This window comes from Anomaloglossus baeobatrachus, chromosome 11 (assembly GCF_048569485.1).
Source record: "Anomaloglossus baeobatrachus isolate aAnoBae1 chromosome 11, aAnoBae1.hap1, whole genome shotgun sequence".
Classification (NCBI taxonomy): domain Eukaryota; kingdom Metazoa; phylum Chordata; class Amphibia; order Anura; family Aromobatidae; genus Anomaloglossus; species Anomaloglossus baeobatrachus.
In genome coordinates, this window is record NC_134363.1 from 531,983 (window position 1) to 548,256 (window position 16,274).

The 16,274-nt window shown below is 53.9% G+C and overlaps 2 protein-coding genes across 2 annotated transcripts in view; one reads left to right on the forward strand and one right to left on the reverse strand.

Moving 5' to 3' along the window:
* Positions 1 to 8,230, forward strand: part of LOC142257088 (protein-arginine deiminase type-1-like) — an 85,749-nt gene extending 77,519 nt beyond the window's left edge. Inside the window, 9 exon segments of the mRNA XM_075329165.1 lie at positions 5,139 to 5,280; positions 5,494 to 5,596; positions 5,684 to 5,760; positions 5,844 to 5,975; positions 7,679 to 7,691; positions 7,694 to 7,803; positions 7,805 to 7,835; positions 7,838 to 7,865; positions 7,867 to 8,230. Of these exon segments, the coding sequence (XP_075185280.1) occupies positions 5,139 to 5,280; positions 5,494 to 5,596; positions 5,684 to 5,760; positions 5,844 to 5,975; positions 7,679 to 7,691; positions 7,694 to 7,803; positions 7,805 to 7,835; positions 7,838 to 7,865; positions 7,867 to 7,909 (679 nt within the window). The 3' untranslated portion in view covers positions 7,910 to 8,230.
* A 791-nt stretch (positions 8,231 to 9,021) lies between these two features.
* RCC2 (regulator of chromosome condensation 2) overlaps positions 9,022 to 16,274 on the reverse strand; it is an 8,902-nt gene continuing 1,649 nt past the window's right edge. The window contains 10 exon segments of the mRNA XM_075329166.1: positions 9,022 to 10,129; positions 12,453 to 12,530; positions 13,513 to 13,585; positions 13,880 to 13,947; positions 13,949 to 13,998; positions 14,057 to 14,240; positions 14,353 to 14,393; positions 14,396 to 14,518; positions 14,617 to 14,731; positions 15,720 to 15,940. Coding sequence (XP_075185281.1) covers positions 10,025 to 10,129; positions 12,453 to 12,530; positions 13,513 to 13,585; positions 13,880 to 13,947; positions 13,949 to 13,998; positions 14,057 to 14,240; positions 14,353 to 14,393; positions 14,396 to 14,518; positions 14,617 to 14,731; positions 15,720 to 15,940 — 1,058 coding nt within the window. The 3' untranslated portion in view covers positions 9,022 to 10,024.

Below are 16,274 nucleotides of genomic sequence, written 5' to 3' on the forward strand. Positions count from 1 at the left end.
CTGTGTGATACTGTCTGCTGAGCTGTGTATCTAATCCTCTCCTGTGTGATAGTGTCTGCTGAGCTGTGTATCTAATCCTCTCCTGTGATACTGTCTGCTGAGCTGTGTATCTAATCCTCTCCTGTGTGATACTTTCTGCTGAGCTGTGTATCTAATCCTCTCCTGTATGATACTGTCTGCTGAGCCGTGTATCTAATCCTCTCCTGTGTGATACTGTCTGCTGAGCCGTGTATCTAATCCTCTCCTGTGTGATACTGTCTGCTGAGCCGTGTATCTAATCCCCTCCTGTGTGATACTGTCTGCTGAGCTGTGTATCTAATCCTCTCCTGTGTGATACTGTCTGCTGAGCTGTGTATCTAATCCTCTCCTGTGTGATACTGTCTGCTGAGCTGTGTATCTAATCCTCTCCTGTGTGATACTGTCTGCTGAGCCGTGTATCTAATCCTCTTCTGTGTGATACTGTCTGCTGAGCTGTGTATCTAATCCTCTCCTGTGTGATAGTGTCTGCTGAGCTGTGTATCTAATCCTCTCCTGTGATACTGTCTGCTGAGCTGTGTATCTAATCCTCTCCTGTGTGATACTTTCTGCTGAGCCGTGTATCTAATCCTCTCCTGTGTGATACTGTCTGCTGAGCTGTGTATCTAATCCTCTCCTGTGTGATACTGTCTGCTGAGCCGTGTATCTAATCCTCTCCTGTGTGATACTGTCTGCTGAGCCGTGTATCTAATCCTCTCCTGTGTGATACTTTCTGCTGAGCCGTGTATCTAATCCTCTCCTGTGTGATACTTTCTGCTGAGCCGTGTATCTAATCCTCTCCTGTGTGATACTGTCTGCTGAGTTGTGTATCTAATCCTCTCCTGTGTGATACTGTCTGCTGAGCTGTGTATCTAATCCTCTCCTGTGTGATAGTGTCTGCTGAGCTGTGTATCTAATCCTCTCCTGTGATACTGTCTGCTGAGCTGTGTATCTAATCCTCTCCTGTGTGATACTTTCTGCTGAGCTGTGTATCTAATCCTCTCCTGTGTGATACTGTCTGCTGAGCTGTGTATCTAATCCTCTCCTGTGTGATACTGTCTGCTGAGCCGTGTATCTAATCCTCTTCTGTGTGATACTGTCTGCTGAGCTGTGTATCTAATCCTCTCCTGTGTGATAGTGTCTGCTGAGCTGTGTATCTAATCCTCTCCTGTGATACTGTCTGCTCAGCTGTGTATCTAATCCTCTCCTGTGTGATACTTTCTGCTGAGCCGTGTATCTAATCCTCTCCTGTGTGATATTTTCTGCTGAGCTGTGTATCTAATCCTCTCCTGTGTGATACTGTCTGCTGAGCTGTGTATCTATTCCTCTCCTGTGTGACACTGTCTGCTGAGCCGTGTATCTAATCCTCTCCTGTGTGATACTGCTGAGCTGTGTATCTAATCCTCTCCTGTGTGATACTGTCTGCTGAGCCGTGTATCTAATCCTCTCCTGTGTGATACTTTCTGCTGAGCCGTGTATCTAATCCTCTCCTGTGTGATATTTTCTGCTGAGCTGTGTATCTAATCCTCTCCTGTGTGATACTGTCTGCTGAGCCGTGTATCTAATCCCCTCCTGTGTGATACTGTCTGCTGAGCTGTGTATCTCATCCTCTCCTGTGTGATACTGTCTGCTGAGCTGTGTATCTAATCCTCTCCTGTATGATACTGTCTGCTGAGCTGTGTATCTCATCCTCTCCTGTGTGATACTGTCTGCCGAGCTGTGTATCTAATCCTCTCCTGTGTGATACTGTCTGCTGAGCTGTGTATCTCATCCTCTCCTGTGTGATACTGTCTGCTGAGCTGTGCATCTAATCCTCTCCTGATTGATACTGTCTGCTGAGCCGTGTATCTCATCCTCTCCTGTGTGATACTGTCTGCTGAGCCGTGTATCTAATCCTCTCCTGTGTGATACTGTCTGCTGAGCCGTGTATCTCATCCTCTCCTGTGTGATACTGTCTGCTGAGCTGTGTATCTCATCCTCTCCTGTGTGATACTGTCTGCTGAGCCGTGTATCTAATCCTCTCCTGTGTGATACTGTCTGCTGAGCCGTGTATCTAATCCTCTCCTGTGTGATACTGTCTGCTGAGCCGTGTATCTATCCTGTGTGATACTGTCTGCTGAGCTGTGTATCTAATCCTATCCTGTGTGATACTGTCTGCTGAGCTGTGTATCTAATCCTCTCTGTGATCCTGTCTGCTGAGCTGTGTATCTAATCCGCTCCTGTGTGATACTGTCTGCTAAGCTGTGTATCTAATCCTCTCCTGTGTGATACTGTCTGCTGAGCCGTGTATCTAATCCTCTCCTGTGTGATACTGTCTGCTGAGCCGTGTATCTATCCTGTGTGATACTTTCTGCTGAGCCGTGTATCTAATCCTCTCCTGTGTGATATTTTCTGCTGAGCTGTGTATCTAATCCTCTCCTGTGTGATACTGTCTGCTGAGCTGTGCATCTAATCCTCTCCTGTGTGATACTGTCTGCTGAGCCGTGTATCTAATCCTCTCCTGTGTGATACTGTCTGCTGAGCTGTGTATCTAATCCTCTCCTGTGTGATACTGTCTGCTGAGCTGTGTATCTAATCCTCTCCTGTGTGATACTGTCTGCTGAGCTGTGTATATAATCCTCTCCTGTGTGATACTGTCTGCTGAGCTGTGTATCTAATCCTCTCCTGTGTGATACTGTCTGCTGAGCCGTGTATCTAATCCTCTCCTGTGATACTGTCTGCTGAGCCGTGTATCTAATCCTCTCCTGTGTGATACTGTCTGCTGAGCTGTGTATCTAATCCTCTCCTGTGTGATACTGTCTGCTGAGCTGTGTATCTAATCCTCTCCTGTGTGATACTGTCTGCTGAGCCGTGTATCTAATCCTCTCCTGTGTGATACTGTCTGCTGAGCCGTGTATCTAATCCTCTCCTGTGTGATACTGTCTGCTGAGCCGTGTATCTCATCCTCTCCTGTGTGATCCTGTCTGATGAGCTGTGTATCTAATCCTCTCCTGTGTGATACTGTCTGCTGAGCTGTGTATGTAATCCTCTCCTGTGTGATACGGTCTGCTGAGCCGTGTATCTAATCCTCTCCTGTGTGATACTGTCTGATGAGCTGTGTATCTAATCCTCTCCTGTGTGATACTGTCTGCTGAGCTGTGTATGTAATCCTCTCCTGTGTGATCCTGTCTGCTGAGCCGTGTATCTAATCCTCTCCTGTGTGATACTGTCTGCTGAGCCGTGTATCTCATCCTCTCCTGTGTGATCCTGTCTGCTGAGCCGTGTATCTCATCCTCTCCTGTGTGATCCTGTCTGCTGAGCCGTGTATCTAATCCTCTCCTGTGTGATCCTGTCTGCTGAGCCGTGTATCTAATCCTCTCCTGTGTGATACTGTCTGCTGAGCTGTGTATGTAATCCTCTCCTGTGTGATACGGTCTGCTGAGCCGTGTATCTAATCCTCTCCTGTGTGATACTGTCTGATGAGCTGTGTAACTAATCCTCTCCTGTGTGATACTGTCTGCTGAGCCGTGTATCTAATCCTCTCATGTGTGATACTGTCTGCTGAGCTGTGTATCTAATCCTCTCCTGTGTGATCCTGTCTGCTGAGCCGTGTATCTAATCCTCTTCTGTGTGATACTGTCTGCTGAGCTGTGTATGTAATCCTCTCCTGTGTGATACTGTCTGCTGAGCCGTGTATCTAATCCTCTCCTGTGTGATACTGTCTGCTGAGCCGTGTATCTAATCCTCTCCTGTGTGATACTGTCTGCTGAGCTGTGTATGTAATCCTCTCCTGTGTGATCCTGTCTGCTGAGCCGTGTATCTAATCCTCTCCTGTGTGATACTGCCTGCTGAGCTGTGTATGTAATCCTCTCCTGTGTGATATTGTCTGCTGAGCCGTGTATCTAATCCTCTCCTGTGTGATACTGTCTGCTGAGCCGTGTATCTAATCCTCTCCTGTGTGATACTGCCTGCTGAGCTGTGTATGTAATCCTCTCCTGTGTCATATTGTCTGCTGAGCCGTGTATCTAATCCTCTCCTGTGTGATACTGTCTGCTGAGCTGTGTATCTAATCCTCTCCTGTGTGATCCTGTCTGCTAAGCTATGTATCTAATCCTCTCCTGTGTGATACTGCCTGCTGAGCTGTGTATCTAATCCTTTCCTGTGTGATACTGCCTGCTGAGCTGTGTATCTAATCCTCTCCTGTGTGATACTGTCTGCTGAGCCGTGTATCTAATCCTCTCCTGTGTGATACTGTCTGCTGAGCTGTGTATGTAATCCTCTCCTGTGTGATACTGTCTGCTGAGCCGTGTATCTAATCCTCTCCTGTGTGATACTGTCTGCTGAGCTGTGTATGTAATCCTCTCCTGTGTGATACTGTCTGCTGAGCTGTGTATGTAATCCTCTCCTGTGTGATACTGTCTGCTGAGCCGTGTATCTAATCCTCTCCTGTGTGATACTGTCTGCTGAGCTGTGTATCTAATCCTCTCCTGTGTGATACTGTCTGCTGAGCTGTGTATGTAATCCTCTCCTGTGTGATACTGTCTGCTGAGCCGTGTATCTAATCCTCTCCTGTGTGATACTGTCTGCTGAGCTGTGTATGTAATCCTCTCGTGTGATACTGTCTGCTGAGCCGTGTATCTAATCCTATCCTGTGTGATACTGTCTGCTGAGCCGTGTATCTAATCCTCTCCTGTGTGATACTGTCTGCTGAGCTGTGTATGTAATCCTCTCCTGTGTGATACTGTCTGCTGAGCCGTGTATCTAATCCTCTCCTGTGTGATACTGTCTGCTGAGCTGTGTATGTAATCCTCTCCTGTGTGATCCTGTCTGCTGAGCTGTGTATCTAATCCTCCCCTGTGTGATACTGTCTGCTGAGCCGTGTATCTAATCCTCTCCTGTGTGATCCTGTCTGCTGAGCCGTGTATCTCATCCTCTCCTGTGTGATACTGTCTGCTGAGCTGTGTATGTAATCCTCTCCTGTGTGATACTGTCTGCTGAGCTGTGTATCTAATCCTCTCCTGTGTGATCCTGTCTGCTGAGCCGTGTATCTAATCCTCTCCTGTGTGATCCTGTCTGCTGAGCCGTGTATCTCATCCTCGGCGGGCTTGGTCTGGCTCTTCGGCCTGATTCTCTGTTATCTGCAGGGGTAATATGCGGATGCACAAGGTTCTGCGTGACTTCCTCTGCGCTCAGCAGGTTCAGGCTCCCGTCCTCCTCTTCTCCACGTGGCTTTATGTCGGACACATCGACGAGTTCATGAGTTTTGTGCCGGCGCCGGATCGGAAGGTAAGAGCAGTGATGGCGGCAGCTGGGACCGCGCACGTACGAGACCCCTCCTCACCAGTCCTGGGGGCGCTGTGCCTCATGTGAGCCGTGCCCTGCAGCGACCCCTGCCTTGCTCCACAGCGCCCCTTCTGACCAGTGCCCCGCAGCCCCCCTAATGTGCCCCGCAGCCCCCCGCCGCCGCCGCTCACCGTTTGTGCTGGTTCTCGCTGTCAGGGCTTCCGGCTGCTGCTCGCGAGTCCTCGCTCCTGTCTGCAGATTCTTAAACAGAAGCAGAGGGAAGGCCACGGGGACGCGGTCATGTTTGAAATGTTTAAAGGTGGGTGCTGCCCGGGGGGGGCTGTAGATGCCGGATTCACCTGATGGGGATCCTGCCATCTGATTGGTCGATATGTGCTTCTTTCAGAATTGGGGACCAAACAATACAGCATAGACGACATCTTGGAAAATGAAAACGTGAAGCAGTCGTCAGAGGCCTGCCAGGTAACGGAGGGACCCCCAGCCCCGACCCGCGGGGCTCCTGACAGCCGAGGCTGACGGACAATGTCCTGTGTCTTCTCCTCCAGGAACATATTGACCTGAACCGGAAGATCATGAAGAAGGAGCTGGGCCTCTCCGAAGACGACATCATCGACCTCCCCATCCTCTACAAGTGCGACTCCGCCATGGAGTGCGCCGAGTCCTTCTTCCCCAACATGGTGAGAGGCCAGAAGCGCCAGAGCAATGTCCCATGTATCTGACAAAAGGGGATCGGGCAAAGAGCCCCCAGAACGAGACTGAGCATGTGTGTCCTCTAGCTCGTGGGTTATTGGAGGGGACTGAGCGTGAGTCCTCCAGCCCTCAGCTCAGTAGGTGGAGATGACTGAGCGTGTGTGTCCTCTAGCTCGTGGGTTATTGGAGGGGACTGAGCGTGTGTGTCCTCCAGCCCTCCGCTCATTAGGTGAAGATGACTGAGCATGTGTGTCCTCCAGCCCTCCGCTCATTAGGTGGAGATGACTGAGCGTGTGTGTCTTCCAGCCTCAGCCCATTAGGTGGAGGTGACTGAGCGTGTGTGTCCTCCAGCACTCGGCTCATTAGGTGGAGGTGACTAGGCGTGTGTGTCCTCCAGCCCTCAGCTCATTAGGTGAAGATGACTGAGCGTGTGTGTCCTCCAGCACTTGGCTCATTAGGTGGAGATGACTGAGCATGTGTGTCCTCCAGCTCGTGGGTTATTGGAGGGGACTGAGCGTGTGTGTCCTCCAGCTCGTGGGTTATTGGAGGGACTGAGCGTGTGTCCTCCAGCCCTCAGCTCATTAGGTGGAGATGACTGAGCGTGTGTGTCCTCTAGCTCGTGGGTTATTGGAGGGGACTGAGCGTGTGTGTCCTCCAGCCCTCCGCTCATTAGGTGAAGATGACTGAGCATGTGTGTCCTCCAGCCCTCAGCCCATTAGGTGGAGGTGACTGAGCGTGTGTCCTCCAGCACTCAGCCCATTAGGTGGAGGTGACTGAGCGTGTGTCCTCCAGCACTCAGCCCATTAGGTGGAGGTGACTGAGCGTGTGTCCTCCAGCACTCGGCTCATTAGGTGGAGGTGACTGAGCGTGTGTGTCCTCCAGCACTCAGCTCATTAGGTGGAGGTGACTGAGCGTGTGTGTCCTCCAGCACTCGGCTCATTAGGTGGAGGTGACTAGGCGTGTGTGTCCTCCAGCCCTCAGCTCATTAGGTGAAGATGACTGAGCGTGTGTGTCCTCCAGCACTTGGCTCATTAGGTGGAGATGACTGAGCATGTGTGTCCTCCAGCTCGTGGGTTATTGGAGGGGACTGAGCGTGTGTGTCCTCCAGCTCGTGGGTTATTGGAGGGGACTGAGCGTGTGTCCTCCAGCCCTCAGCTCATTAGGTGGAGATGACTGAGCGTGTGTGTCCTCTAGCTCGTGGGTTATTGGAGGGGACTGAGCGTGTGTGTCCTCCAGCCCTCCGCTCATTAGGTGAAGATGACTGAGCATGTGTCCTCCAGCCCTCAGCCCATTAGGTGGAGGTGACTGAGCGTGTGTCCTCCAGCACTCAGCCCATTAGGTGGAGGTGACTGAGCGTGTGTCCTCCAGCACTCAGCCCATTAGGTGGAGGTGACTGAGCGTGTGTCCTCCAGCACTCGGCTCATTAGGTGGAGGTGACTGAGCGTGTTGTGTCCTCCAGCACTCAGCTCATTAGGTGGAGGTGACTGAGCGTGTGTGTCCTCCAGCACTCAGCTCATTAGGTGGAGGTGACTGAGCATGTGTGTCCTCCAGCACTCAGATCATTAGGTGGTGACTGAGCATGTGTGTCCTCCAGCACTCAGATCATTAGGTGGTGACTGAGCATGTGTGTCCTCCAGCACTCAGACCTTTAGATTTGTTGATTGTCTGACCCTTCCCTTCTCCTCCGCAGGTGAACATGCTCGTCCTGGAAAGCATCTGGAATTCCCAAAACCATTTGGTCCCAAAATCTCTGGTAGCTGCTGTCTGGAGGAGACGGTGCGCTCCTTGCTGGAGCCCCTGGGTCTGCGCTGCACCCTTCATTGATGATTTTGCCACCTACCACCAATTCCTGGAGAAGTGCACTGCGGCACCAACGTGTCGGAAACCGTTCTCCTTCAGTTGGTGGGAGTGCGACATTTAACGCGGGGTCTTCAGGGTGACCTGTGCATGCAGTCAGGAGCATGGCTCCCATAGAGCTGGACGACAGCCTCGTAGTCATTGACAATGACCTGGACAAGAAGGGAGCAAACTGGTGACTCGGGGGGCTTCCTCCCACCGCGCTGTGATTAGTCCCTGCAATGTGACGTCCCAGACCCCTCGTATCAGGGTCCCCAATGTGAATGTTCTCAGCCATCACGACTGATCCCACCTATACATATCCTATAGACACAGCTTTACACGCCCCCTGCTGGCCATAATTATAAGCACTAATAAACTATGTACCTGACAACTGCGCTATTAAATATTTTATCCGCCGCCTCGCTCCTCGATGCCTTTTTCTTGTTTCTGGTGTAAATTTTGAGGTTCGGTCACGTCCACGCTGGATATCGAGGCTGCAACAACTTAACCCTTTCCTCGTAGTCTGCTGCAAATTAAAAACAGTTCTCAGCACCCCCTTGTGGTCAAAGCGAGTATTACACTGCATTACCATAACCAGCCCCCTTGTGGTCAAAGCGAGTATTACACTGCATTACCATAACCAGCCCCCTTGTGGTCAAAGCGAGTATTACACTGCATTACCATAACCAGCCCCCTTGTGGTCAAAGCGAGTATTACACTGCATTACCGTAACCAGCCCCCTTGTGGTCAAAGCTAGTATTACACTGCATTACCATAACCAGCCCCCTTGTGGTCAAAGCGAGTATTACACTGCATTACCATAACCAGCCCCCTTGTGGTCAAAGCGAGTATTACACTGCATTACCATAACCAGCCCCCTTGTGGTCAAAGCGAGTATTACACTGCATTACCGTAACCAGCCCCCTTGTGGTCAAAGCTAGTATTACACTGCATTACCATAACCAGCCCCCTTGTGGTCAAAGCGAGTATTACACTGCATTACCATAACCAGCCCCTTGTGGTCAAAGCTAGTATTACACTGCATTACCGTAACCAGCCCCCTTGTGGTCAAAGCGAGTATTACACTGCATTACCAGCCCCCTTGGCCCTCTGGGTCTGACCCTGGGCGACTGCCATCATTAAGGGCGGGGGCGACTTGTTTACTTTTAGGTTCAGACTCAGACTTAATTTTTTTAATTTTTTTTTATTAAAACAATGACCTTGAGAAATATAAAACGCAAAAAAAAAATCAAAAATCAAAAAAAGGTTAAGACGTGGACACCCGAGAGCCGCTTCCGTCACCACGAGCGGCGGCGCGGTCACAGGGAAGGGTCAAATCAAAGGACAAAACTGTACCAGGCGACGCTCAACCGGCGCTGGACGCACATCGTAAACTACGGGCAGAACGCGCCGCCGTCCGCTAACCGTGGAATGGTCACAAGTGTTCGGCCCGGAGCCGCGAAACATCGGGGGCAGAACAGAAACGTCGCTTATTGCCATCTGCAGGAACCCCACTTCCACACAAACAAAAATGGCGGACGACAGCTCATCTAACGAGGGGGAGGGGACATGAACTCTTCCTATAACTTTACAGAAGGTTTATTTTTTGCCATTTTTATAGTTAATTTCTAACAAAAAAAAACTAAAATAATAATGAGCTTTATATGTAACAAGGCTGGTAACGCACGGGCGGAGCGTCAGCCGCGCCGCGAGCCAACCGCACGCACGTGTAAGTGAAGGCACCAAGAGTGCAGCACTGCTGGATCAGAGCCGCGCGCGCTGCCAGGAACACTCGTATCACAAGGCACCGAGAATCGGAAACTCGCGAGGAGCCCGGAGCGCAGGTGGGCGCCGGAGGGTGAAGCGGAGGGGAGGACACCGGCGGGGGACTCAGGAGGAAGCAGCATATGGCAGAGGGGAAGAAGTCAGGTCCTGGACTTCTGCCCCTTGTGTTTTCACAGACACATGACCACCATGAAAACAGCACGTTGTCAAAGTGTTTTTTTTCCTGGAAAAAGTAGGAGGAGGAATGTGTGTGATGATTTCCAGTCCCTGGGGTCGGGTTCAGCTGCCTCACCCCCATCAGTGCTGGAGCCACCGCCTGCCATAGCGGAGGGCACTGCAGGGTCACTAGGGGAGGACGAGAGGAGTGGTTGTCGAGTGGTCTCCTCCCAAGTCAGGAAGGGGCTGTAAAGTATCACAGGGTGCGAGGGTTGTACTCCGGCAGCTTCTTCAACTTCTCCTTGTCTTGCTCCGTTTCATCCCGCGCCACAATCATGGTATGTGAGTAGCCCATGGCCACCTATGAGAAGAGGAAACCAGCAGGTAGTATCAGGAGGGAGGGGAGAAGAAACCAGCAGGTGGTATAAGGAGGGAGGCAAGAAGAAACAAGCAGGTAGCATCAGGAGGGAGGGGAGAAGAAACAGCAGGTGGTTTCAGGAGGAAGGGGAGAAGAAACAAGCAGGTGGTATCAGGAGGCAAGGGGAGAAGAAACAAGCAGGTAGCATCAGGAGGGAGGGAGAAGAAACAAGCAGGTGGTATCAGGAGGGAGGGGAGAAGAAACAAGCAGGTGGTATCAGGAGGGAGGGGAGAAGAAACCAGCAGGTGGTATCAGGAGGGAGGGGAGAAGAAACAAGCAGGTGGTATCAGGAGGGAGGGGAGAAGAAACAAGCAGGTGGTTTCAGGAGGAAGGGGAGAAGAAACAAGCAGGTGGTATCAGGAGGGAGGGGAGAAGAAACAAGCAGGTGGTATCAGGAGGGAGGGGAGAAGAAACAAGCAGGTAGCATCAGGAGGGAGGGAGAAGAAACAAGCAGGTAGCGATCAGGAGGGAGGGGAGAAGAAACAAGCAGGTGGTATCAGGAGGCAAGGGGAGAAGAAACAAGCAGGTAGCATCAGGAGGGAGGGGAGAAGAAACAAGCAGGTGGTATCAGGAGGGAGGGGAGAAGAAACGAGCAGATGGTATCAGGAGGGAGGGGAGAAGAAACAAGCAGGTGTATCAGGAGGAAAAGGGAGGGGATAGTAAACAAGCAGGTGTATTAGGAGGAAGGGGAGGCGGAGAAGAAATAAGCAGGTGGTATCAGGAGGAGGGGAGAAGAAACAAGCAGGTGGTATATCAGGAGGGAGGCAAGGGGAGAAGAAACAAGCAGGTAGCATCAGGAGGGAGGCGAGAAGAAACAAGCAGGTGGCATCAGGAGAAAGGCGAAGGAGAGGAAACAAGCAGGTGGTATCAGGAGGGAGGCAAGAAGAAACAAGCAGGTGGCATCAGGAGGGAGGCGAGAAGAAACAAGCAGGTAGCATCAGGAGGGAGGCGAGAAGAAACGAGCAGGTGGTTTCAGGAGGGAGGGGAGAAGAAACGAGCAGGTGGTATCAGGAGGGAGGGGAGAAGAAACGAGCAGGTGGTTTCAGGAGGAAGGGGAGAAGAAACAAGCAGGTGGTATCAGGAGGAAGGGGAGGGGAGAAAAGAGGCAGGAGATGTCAGGAGGGGAGAAGAAACAGGATGCAGGCAGCAACAGGGGAGAGAGGAAAGAAGTGGCATCAGGAGGAAGGCGAGAGGAAAAGAAACAGGCAGGAAACATCAAAGGAGAAACAGGCAGAGGCATCAGAGGAGAGAGAAATCATCAAGTGGAGTCAGAGGAGGAGAGGGGAAAAAGGCAGAAGGCATCATAGAAAGAAAAAAACAAACAGAGGAGTGTGGAAAGACAGGCAGGTGGTATCAAGAGGAAGGGGAGGGGAGAGGAAAGAGGGAGAAGTCAGAAGAGAGGAAACAGGTAGGAAACAGGAGGAGAAAAGAAACAGGCAGTTGAAATTGAAAGGTCAGAGGAAACAGGCAGGCATCGGGAGAGGAAACAGGCAGGCATCGGGAGAGGAAACAGGCAGGCATCGGGAGAGGAAACAGGCAGGCATCGGGAGAGGAAACAGGCAGGCATCGGGAGAGGAAACAGGCAGGCATCGGGAGAGGAAACAGGCAGGCATCGGGAGAGGAAACAGGCAGGCATCGGGAGAGGAAACAGGCAGGCATCGGGAGAGGAAACAGGCAGGCATCGGGAGAGGAAACAGGCAGGCATCGGGAGAGGAAACAGGCAGGCATCGGGAGAGAAACAGGCAGGCATCAGGAGAGGAAACAGGCAGGCATCAGGAGAGGAAACAGGCAGGCATCAGGAGAGAAACAGGCAGGCATCAGGAGAGGAAACAGGCAGGCATCAGGAGAGGAAACAGGCAGGCATCAGGAGAGGAAACAGGCAGGCATCAGGAGAGGAAACAGGCAGGCATCAGGAGACATTGAGGGAAGAGAAGGAAAAACAGCATTATCAGGGGAGAAGAAAGAAGAAATAGGCAGCAAGTGTGATCGGAAGGGAAAAAAGGAAGGTAGCATCAGGGGGAATGGAAATGGCAGACTGCATCAGGCGAGAGGGAGCAGCTAACAGCAAGGAGGGGATACAAGGCTAGGCACCCAGTCAATGTGGGGGGGCGGGGGGGGGGTGTTGCAAAGGAAAGCATCTAATGTAAGGAAGTGGGGGCATTAAAGGAAAAATCTCTTTGCTTCGTGGGGAGCAGGTAGTGGGGGGCACCCAACTATTGGGAGGTGAGGGGTGGAATCACAGCAGCACCAGGTGGGACGGACTCACCTGCTCAGAGTAGATGCCGTCTAGTGTCTTCACCTCCTGAGCGGTGGTCGAGGACTTCGCCTTGTTGTCTCCATAACCCTATAGAGATCAGACATTAGGAAGACGTCAGGAAGCTGCTCAGATGGTGTCAGCCTCCTCCAGGCTGGATCCGGGGGCAGCGCAGAAAACCTCTGATACGGGAACGACAGGGCGCCGGAGGGCCCGGAGACCAGACGTGAGACAAGTCAGGTCCCAAATGCTCGTAACCTGCAGAGCAGCATCTCACTGCTGCCCCCCTATAGGATCGTGTCAGTACAAAGAGCGGAAAGTAGCGTTATCTCTGTCTGCACCCAGCAGTGGGAATTACATTACCAATGAACAATGCAGAGTGCAACACAGATCAAGGCGATCAGCGTGCGACTGCAACAGGGGTGAACATGTACCAGCAGAATAGGGAGTGCAGCTCTGGAGGTGACTGCACAGGGGTGAACATGTACCAGCAGAATAGAGAGAGTGCAGCTCTGGAGGTGACTGCACAGGTGCGAACATGTACCAGCAGAATAGGGAGTGCAGCTCTGGAGGTGACTGCACAGGTGTGAACATGTACCAGCAGAATAGGGAGTGCAGCTCTGGAGGTGACTGCACAGGGGTGAATATGTACCAGCAGAATAGGGAGTGCAGCTCTGGAGGTGACTGGAGCATAAGACATGATGTGACAGCAGAATAGGGCAGGGTTCCCCAACTGCAGTCCTCGAGGGCCGCCAACAGCGTATGTTTTCAGGATTTCCTTAGCATTGCATGGGTGTTGGAATCATCAACTGTGCAGGTGATTAAATTATCACATGTGCAATACTAAGGAAATCCTGAAAACATGCACTGTTGGCGGCCCTCGAGGACTGGAATTGGGGACCCATGGAATAGGGAGTGCAGCTGTGGAGGTGACTGGAGCATAAGACATGATGTGACAGCAGAATAGTGAGTGCAGCTCTGGAGGATGGGACCTGATGTCATTAGCTGTAAATTCCCATGTACACAGTGCTGACAGGCGGAGAGACGCTTTAGGACATAGCTGTGCACTCACCAGTTCCCCGAAGGTGGGGGAGGGCCCCCAGCTGATGGTGCTCTCATCGGCTGCTACAATAACACTGCTTTTACTGCAAAGACACGAGGAGAAACAGACCGGTGAGAATCACATATCAGACCTGAGGGGCGGCCGCACATAGTGACGCCTCGTTACATCGGGCGCAGGGCATGCTGGGACTAGTAGTTATGACTGTTTAGCGACTATCCGGCCCTTGGAAAGCTTGGTGACAACTAATTACCATTACTTACACAGCGGTCACAGCTTCCCAAATCCTAATCTACCCAAAGCCACAGCACGCGGAGGCTAATGCTTTACGTCGCTGCATTTTCTCCTCCATTGACCTCAGCAACGCTCGGGAACTCACCCACAGGACAAACTCCGAACTTTCCAGCCACATAAATCCTGCACACTTTTGGGGTACATGGTGGAGTCCCCGGGCAGTGTTTGTTGCCCCCCAGAAGAAAAGACCACCTAGAAATGAGACTCCGGTCAGAGACCCTCACAGACAGACGTCCAGCCCCCCCGCACCTTCCTCAGACACTCACCATCTCACTGACTGCAAAAGAGGAGGTGGCTCCGGCGTAGATCTGCGAGGCGCCGCGGCCAGGGAAGTCAAACAGCTTCACAAGTCGTGGGACCATCTCATCTTTTTGCTCGGTGTGCCCCAGCCGCCCGTACCCCCCGAACCCCCAGGAGAAGACGCGTTTCTGAGAGTCCAGCACCAGCTGTAGGAGCAGACAAAAATCAGGAGGAAAAACGTTACAACCTGCGGATTACCAGCGCCGCTCTCTTAGCGGTAGCTTGGGTGCAGCGCACGTTTCATGGTTGGCGCCTCACCGTGTGGTTGGTGCCGCAGGCGATGTCTCTCACAACCACATGGTCACCGGAAGAACTTGCCCGTCCTTCGTCTTTTCAATAAAAATGGCGATCCGGCGTGGGATGAGCTCGCAGTCGTACTCAATCCGATGCGCCCGCGCTATGTACTTGCCGTCAGAGTTGTGACCTGTGTGCGGGTAAAACGGACAAGATCTCGATGTCAGATACAGTCTAACCCCCCACAGGAGCGCACGACGAGGAGAGGGGTGCAGACTGACGACATACCCAGCTGCCCGTACTCGGGGCATCCAAAGGAGTACAGGTTCCCCTTACAGTCCATGATCATGCTGAACTCCGCTCCACACGCCACCTTGGTGATCGGCTGCCCGTTATACAGGATCTGGGAAGGAAGTACGTGCCGATCGTTACATCGGGCCGCCGGCGGGGAGAAGAGCAAGAGGGGAGAGAAGAGGCCGGCGCCACAGAGAGGGGGGACAAGAGGCCGGCGCCACAGAGAGGGGGGACAAGAGGCCGGCGCCACAGAGAGGGGGGACAAGAGGCCGGCGCCACAGAGAGGGGGGACAAGAGGCCGGCGCCACAGAGAGGGGGGGACAAGAGGCCGGCGCCACAGAGAGGGGGGACAAGAGGCCGGCGCCACAGAGAGGGGGGACAAGAGGCCGGCGCCACAGAGAGGGGGGGACAAGAGGCCGGCGCCACAGAGAGGGGGGACAAGAGGCCGGCGCCACAGAGAGGGGGGACAAGAGGCCGGCGCCACAGAGAGGGGGGACAAGAGGCCGGCGCCACAGAGAGGGGGGACAAGAGGCCGGCGCCACAGAGAGGGGGGGACAAGAGGCCGGCGCCACAGAGAGGGGGGACAAGAGGCCGGCGCCACAGAGAGGGGGGGACAAGAGGCCGGCGCCACAGAGAGGGGGGACAAGAGGCCGGCGCCACAGAGAGGGGGGACAAGAGGCCGGCGCCCACAGAGAGGGGGGGACAAGAGGCCGGCGCCACAGAGAGGGGGGACAAGAGGCCGGCGCCACAGAGAGGGGGGACAAGAGGCCCGGCGCCACAGAGAGGGGGGACAAGAGGCCGGCGCCACAGAGAGGGGGGACAAGAGGCCGGCGCCACAGAGAGGGGGGACAAGAGGCCGGCGCCACAGAGAGGGGGGACAAGAGGCCGGCGCCACAGAGAGGGGGGACAAGAGGCCGGCGCCACAGAGAGGGGGGACAAGAGGGCGGCGCCACAGAGAGGGGGGACAAGAGGCCGGCGCCACAGAGAGGGGGGACAAGAGGCCGGCGCCACAGAGAGGGGGGACAAGAGGCCGCGCCACAGAGAGGGAGGACAAGAGGCCCGGCGCCACAGAGAGGGGAGAAGCGCCCGATACTCACCTGAGCCGGGCTGGACACGGCATCAGTTTTATTGCCCAGGCCGAGCTGGCCCATCTTGTTCTCTCCAAACGCATAGACTGATCCGTTCTCTGCAGAAAGCATGATATGCTGATTAGATATACACACTGCTAGCACCGCCGCCCCCCCCACAACCCCACCCCCAAAAGCAACAGCCACCACCCCCCTTCCTCCCCCAGAGGCGCCCCCGACGCCACCACCCCCTTCCTCCCCCAGAGGCGCCACCGACGGCACCAACCCCCTTCCTCCCCCAGAGGCGCCCCCACCACCACCCTTCCTCTCCCAGAGGCGCCCCCGACGCCACCACCCCCCTTCCTCCCCCAGAGGCGCCCCCACCACCCCCCTTCCTCCCCCAGAGGCGCCCCCCCACCAGCCACCCCCCTTCCTCCCCCAGAGGCGCCCCCCGACACCCCCCTTCCTCCCCCAGAGGCGCCCCCGACACCCCCTTCCTCCCCAGAGGCGCCCCCGACACCCCCCTTCCTCCCCAGAGGCGCCCCCGACACCACCCTTCCTCCCCCAGAGGCGCCCCCGACACCA